Consider the following 6,685-nt stretch of genomic DNA (forward strand, 5'->3'; position numbering starts at 1 on the left):
CGCGGCAGCGATTCAGCAACCGCACGTTTCTGTCTGAAGCAGCAGTTCCCCATCACACTAATGCGGTGACAAAGCGCTGACGTTACTATGGCAAAGACTTCTCTGCTTCTTACTCACGGGTCTGTGACTCAGCCACGGGCAGGAGCAGGCTCCTCGCTGGGGAATTCGCTGGGAACCAGGCTCTGCCTCAGCACCCTACTTGGCCAGAGCCCGGGGCCGGCGGCTGCTGGCAGAGCGGAGCAGCGAGCTGTCCCGGGGGCATCGTGGGTCCCTCTCCCAGCAGTCCCCACTCTTGGTATTTAGGGAAAATGATGTGAAATCCAGGCAGCAGATCCTGCCTACATCTAGAGATATGTTCAAGCTACCACCTCGCCTCTCATAATGCCAACAGCTCCGGCCCCCTCGTGCGGTTTTGCTCCAAGCACCCCGTCCAGGAAAGGGGTCCCTTGCTGCTCTGCCTCCATAAGCAGCCACGGGGCCTCCACGGCTGACATGGCTTCCTAACCACGACTGCGGTGGACATGGAAGTCTCTGTCAGCCATGCCTGGGACCAGACATCTCCCATCATCACAGCATACTCTTAAATCAAGTGATTACCACCGAGGCCATGGGAAGGTGCCAGGACCATTTGCTATGGGCACTTTGGTGCTCATTTTGTCCTATTTCAGCCCATGGGTTCTCTGCTCTCTGCCTGCCACCAGGTGTTTTTGCAGGAGCATCCAAGACTTGGTGCCACTTGAGCCAAGACCACTGAGGAGACAGGCTGTGCACAGCGAGGACATCAAACCCTGCACGAGGGGTCGTTCTGTGCCTGCTCCTCCACGCTGTCCTCCCCGGCACCTGGTCCCCAGCCAGTCCCCATCGTGCTGACTCCCAGCCTGGCAGGGATGGGCAGCTCTTCCTCCACCTCTCCTCCTGCCATCCTGGGTGCTGGGCACTGCCTCCCACCGCTCAAGTTCCCCTGCACCATCTGTCCTGGAGGAGGAGATGGAGATGCCACCAGCCCTCAGGCACGACATCTCTCTAGCCTTCTGCCTCACAGGCAGAGCAGCCGTCCTGACAAATTTGGGCTCTCCTTGTACTCACTCGCCACCTGACGTGGCAGCAACAGCCAAAACAGCTTCCAAACCCCACTACCGACATGGGTACGACCCATCAGCATCGGTCTCAGCCTGTCCTAAAAGCAGGACCAAGCAGTCCCAGACCGGAGTGACGTAATGACACGTATTTGACAACGCACCAGGACTAGGTCTAACCACAGAGTGACTCCCCTGCTCTGCTGCGGGAGCAGCCAGCAGCGATGGGAAGGGACAGAGAGATGACCCCCCAAGGCAGCACCTCTCTGCCCACCGTGGTGAAGAGGGTCTCAGTTCCCCATCCCAAGACCAAGGCTCTGCACCAAGGCAAGGCAGACTTATTCACCCTCCAGAAGAAGGGGCCACCACGCTGTCCTCCTGAAGCAGCTTTGCTGTGCGAAGCCAGCACCACCCAAAGAAGCAAGGAATTGCAGAGATGTTGCTCAGAGGGGGCCAAAAGATTGGTCCTCCAAGCAGGCCCAGCACCAGCCCAGGAGATAACTCGCCCATCTTTGCTGCACAAGCCAGCAGTCACTAGACCGAAGCGACAATCACACCGCAAAGAGGTCCCGGTGAAGATAGTCCCTAATCTCCAACCACCAACAAAAAGAGCAGCTCTGAGGACACCATGTATCCCAATGCCCTGCTTTCCTTAAATGCCGAGATTAGAGAGGGCAGCGTGCAGAAGGTCAAGGCTAAGTGACGCTGATGCCTGGGACAGATTCGAGCCGCTCGGCAGCAAAACCAAGCCAAAACACACAGCAAGGCAGATAAAGCAAAGCCTCAAGGTGGCCTGACCCTGCCCCAGCACTAACAGCCTGCCTGTCCCACGGTGCCGCCGGCTGGCAGGGACACCCCGATCCATGGGGGTGCTTGCAGAGGGAGGAGGGTGAGGACCTGTGGCACCCAGCCCTGCTAAGCCAGGACCACAGCGGGATTCCCCTCCTCAAACAGGCTGGAGAAGGGTCTCGTGAGCGCTGAGCAGCTCGGCGGAGAGGGGAAATGGGGCTCTGTGAGCAGGCACAGCCCATGTGCAGCTCCCTGGCTCCTGTGTACTCTTTTCCAGGGGGAGAACCCCTCCAGAAAATGGATGTGTCTTCAAATTAAACCCCCAAACACAGCATGTAGGAGTCTACGGACCATACGGGCTCTGGAGAGGCGGAAAAAGGAGCATCATCACACCACACACCTTTGCCTGTTGCAACCCAAATCCTTCTCCTTCTTAACGCTGGATGCTCCCTGGATGCTCCGAGGGAAGGTTCCCCCCAGGTCCCCAAAGCTCCCCTGGCTCTGGCCAGCCGGGGTTCAGCACACAAGGGGAAAAGGGGCCACCGAAACGCCCGGCCCCATCCCACGCAGTACTGTCTCAGCATGGGGAACGGGGACATCCTGCTCTGCACTGCGCTATGCCACGTTTTGGGGACAGAGGGACTTTGCCAGGCTCTGCTTCCCATCCCGCACCGGTCACTGCCTGTCCCCGCAGCTTCTCCGAGTCGCCTGCACGCTGCTGAAACCCGGTGTCACACCTACCTGGAAGAGGAGGCTACAATATTAATGAGCCCCATTTGGGAAATGAATGAGATCTGCTAATTAAGTTTACTCTCATTAAGCAAGAGGAAGAAAAGCAGAGCCACTGTGTTTCCCCACACATGATCAGCCATAGCTGCTGGTGGTGAGGTCAGGGAATAATCTGGGATGTCATGGCAAAACTAGGCGATGCCACGCTGCCTCGCCACGTGCTTCCTCCGCAGAGGTCACAGCTGACTACCGGGTAGAGGATGAGATCTGGAGGCTCAGTTTGCTCGGGAATATATTTAGGAGTCAGGAAGGAAGGTCTATGGCAATTTAATCTCAGTTGTTCTTTTATTTTATTCAGCTTTCTGGCATCTGCTGTTGCCACAAAACAATAGAGCACAATAAATAACAGCTGAACGTGCATTGTTCTTCTCCACAACCGAATCCCATAGCCTCCAATGCTCAAAAAATAAAATGATGATGCTGATATAAACTGCAAGTGAGAGTGAACAATTAAGACTGGAGAAGTCTAGCGGCTGCCTTGGAGGGACGGATGCAGGAAAAAATGTGGTTCTGCAGAAAAACACTTCCGTGATATAATTTCTGCAACATTAGGAAGCAGAGTAAATTAATATACACCAGCTCCACTGCCAGCTAAGCTGTATGATCTTATTTCAGATTCTTCCCAGTAATGAACAATGATATCTTTCTAATGTAACATTTTATATTCAGAGGGCTTGATGCACATTTCATTCCAGTCTTTATATCGGTTTTGGGGTCTTTTATATAGTTTGTTTGCTTTGTTTCTAAAAACAATTCAGTGAAACATGGGAACACAGGAGTGTCTCTGTGCATAGAGAATTAATAAAAAAGAATCACCAATGTCTTCTCTTTCTCTCATTCCTATAGACTGACTAGGATATTAAATTCCTGGGTGAGTCATTGAACGTTTTCCTGTCTTTCTTTTTACTCTTGCTGTAATAGCTTGCTTGGAGAGATTCCTGCATTGAACATTGTCCTTTGCGTTTTCAAAGCATCCCTTGGGGGTTTAGCCATGTGAATTCTATTAGCCAGAAACTGGGAACCCCAGGATACTCTACAAATGAAATAATTATAATCGCTAGCTGCTCTTAGCAGTCTGTCCTGTCTCCAGAACACCAAACAAGCCCCACTTCATTCACACCCTGCACCACATGCCAGAAAACAAGCAGTGTTCAAAGAGGTGGTTTCCTTCTGAACGGGGAAACTGAGGCACAGAGAGGCGTGCGCATCTGCTTGCAGCCCCAAAGACAACTGACATCCTTATCAGGACCAGCCTTTCCTCGTGTTGTCCTAAACCCCTGAATTTCTTTGGGGCGAACCGGGAGTTTATCAGGTAACTGCGGTCCCCGCAAGGCGCAGAGCTGCGTGCCTCAGCCGGGCTCTCCGCTCACTGGGGTGGAACAGCACAACCTCGCCGGCATCAAAGCATCTGCACAGCTGGGATCAAGCCTGCGGCCTGGCCAACGCTCCGCAGCCCCGTTCCTCCTTCTGCTCCTTATCTCCCTGCGTACCAGCCGTGCTCCAGACACCCAGGCATCTCCCACGCAGCAGCTCTCCCTCCTCCAGACCTCCCGGGGATAGATGGGTAGACAACCCTTTCCTGCACCGCTCCCTGCTCCCCAGAGTTTTCACTCGAGATGATAAAGACCCCTTTGGCTGTGGGAAGCACGCAAGCACACGCTAGGAAAAATATAAGGTGCCCAGCACGGGCTGAGATGGGGCTCTCACCATTTTCAGTTTGTGCTGCTGTAGGATCTCGTCCAGGTTTTGCCTCTTCTTGTAGTTGAAGTAGAAGTTTTTGCACTGCGACACGGTCTTGGAGCCCACCATCCTGGCAATGGCTGACCAGTTCCGCCCATGCTCAAGGAGACCTGTGGTCGGAGGAGGGAGAAAGGAGAAGGGTTTAACACCAGATACGCTCACACAAGGGCAGTACTATCCACGTAGGATAGGAAACATCCTCCGTGCAAGCCAAACTCCACAGGAACAATATGGTCACTAGCAGCCGTCTGAATGGCTTCCTAGGCCAGGGGATGACCTACGAGAGCCTGTTTTTCTTTCCAAGGGGAAAAAAGGCACTATGCTGACCGCCTCCGGAACAAAATATGTCTCATAGCCGCATCTCAGCCAGCCACTGGGCAGTCAGGAGGGTGAGCGGTGCTCCCTTCCCCTTGGGACGGCTGCAGGAGGTGCTGGCATGCCCAGGAGAACTTGGGACAGCAGCTCTCAGTCCCTGCCATGAAGCAAAGGCTCTTCCCATCTTCCTGTGCCCCAGCGATGACCGTGACCGGGGTGACAAGGCAGTTCAGGGGGTTGGAGCAGAGAGTCCTGTTATGGATTGGGAGGAAAAGTCCAGGCAGGGAAGCGGCAGCACACAGGCAGGGAAGCCCAGGTGATGTCCTGGGCTGGGAAGAGGCGTGCCAGGGGATTAGTGCTGATCACAGGCTCATGAGCAAAAGCAGCTTCCCAGGTCAGGTATCACACCAAGGGCTGGCAATTCTGGCCAAACGGTGCCACCCGAGCACAGGGCTCCTGCCAGCACCGGGGTAACCCAGCAGGGTGGAGGAGGAAGAAGAGGAGGAAGGAGCGAGTCAGCACTCCCAGTCTCTGCAGGGGTGTCTGGGCACCCCTGCTCCTGCAGCTGGAGGTGGGAGTCACAACCACAGACCAGGGATGGGTGCAGCAGCACCTTGGTCCCTCCATCCCAGGCTCCTGGAGGTGGCCCAGGTGAGGACCACCCAGGCTTTCTGGGAAATAAAGCCTCGCTGCCTGCAATCCTTCCTGGTGCATGGTCAGTCCTCCTGGTGGTGCCTGGTGGGGCCGACACCAGTCTGCAGGACGCTGCCGGCCCGGCTGGCTCCTGGCTGCCCCGGTGATGGCACCCTCAGGCCAACAGCCCCCCTGGTCCTCCCCTGCACCTTGCGTAGGGCGCAGGACAGAGACACGATGAGCCCAGAGGCACAGTACTAACACAAAAGGTGACTTCAAGATGAAAATCAGCAGGGAAGAGACCTGCTAAGAGCATCTTCCACTTTTGTTAGGGTTTTTTCTGCCCAGAAGCCACCAACCAGAGAGCCTGGGAACAGGCACTGCTCAGGCATCTCTTGTCGTCCATCCCCAAACCCCTCCCTGGCTGCTCTGACACCTTGGGGCTCAGGACCACAGTGAGTCCCACATCAGGGCTCCCGTGCGTGGCTTTGCTTGTGCCCGGGAGCTGCAGGAGCCGTGCCCCAGCCCTGCTGCCAGCCTTCAGCCAAGCTGCTGCCGTGTGTCACCTCTGAGCCGCAGCCCGGACCTAAGTGCCAGCCCAGCCTCTGCTCCAGCCCAACAACAAACCCCCCCCACCCCTGGCCGGACTGATCTTAGCCCAGCCACAAGCAATCAGGGCCCCAGGGATGAACCTCCGGCCAGGATCCGTGCGGCCGTGCAAGGAGAGGGCACGGCATGGGGGCTGTGGGTATGTCCGCGTTGAACAGACGGCACCACATACCCCAGGAGAGATGAAACCCTCCTCCCTGCTTCCCAGGTCCTGGAGAAAACCAGCAGTACCCAGCACAGCAGGAGTTAACATCCAGCCAGTGCCTAAATCCTGCCCCGTCCCAGCACCAGGGCTTATCAAATTGCATGTAAGAGGCAGGCATCACACCGCGCTGAGCACCACAAAAGGCCAAGGCAAGCCAAGAAACAAGTTTGAGCTTTAACTCTGCAACTCCCAGCCTTGCTTCAGCCAAACCCACGACCTCCGTCACCCCGTTGGCAGGCTGGGACTTCTCAAAAATAATAATAAATTAAAAAAAAGGATGTCCGGCCACCAACCGCGAGAGATAACGAGCTGGGTGGGAGTCCTCCCCCCGCAGTTGCTGAAGGCTGCAGGGGAAAACAGGACAGTCCCCTGTGTCACAACCCATCGCCGCCCTCCAAAGCAAACAAGCAGCTCGGCCCCCTTTGCTCACCGCCGTGCCAGTGGCCCCGCACCAAGTGTGACAGCCAGGAGCCGTTTGCTGCACCCTGGGCAAAGCCCCGAAATGCCAACACTGGCAGCGGCATGCTGT

The 6,685-nt window shown here is 55.9% G+C and overlaps 1 protein-coding gene across 1 annotated transcript in view; it reads right to left on the reverse strand.

Moving 5' to 3' along the window:
- Positions 1 to 4,504, reverse strand: part of NCOR2 (nuclear receptor corepressor 2) — a gene marked incomplete at both ends in the record, with an annotated part of 44,806 nt that extends 40,302 nt beyond the window's left edge. The window contains one exon of the mRNA XM_009697453.1: positions 4,362 to 4,504. Within this exon, the coding sequence (XP_009695755.1) occupies positions 4,362 to 4,504 (143 nt within the window). The remainder of the gene's footprint in view (positions 1 to 4,361) is intronic.
- Between the last annotated feature and the right edge of the window lie 2,181 nt (positions 4,505 to 6,685).

The sequence above is a fragment of the Cariama cristata genome, unplaced genomic scaffold, assembly GCF_000690535.1.
Source record: "Cariama cristata isolate BGI_N322 unplaced genomic scaffold, ASM69053v1 scaffold19763, whole genome shotgun sequence".
In the NCBI taxonomy this organism is placed as follows: domain Eukaryota; kingdom Metazoa; phylum Chordata; class Aves; order Cariamiformes; family Cariamidae; genus Cariama; species Cariama cristata.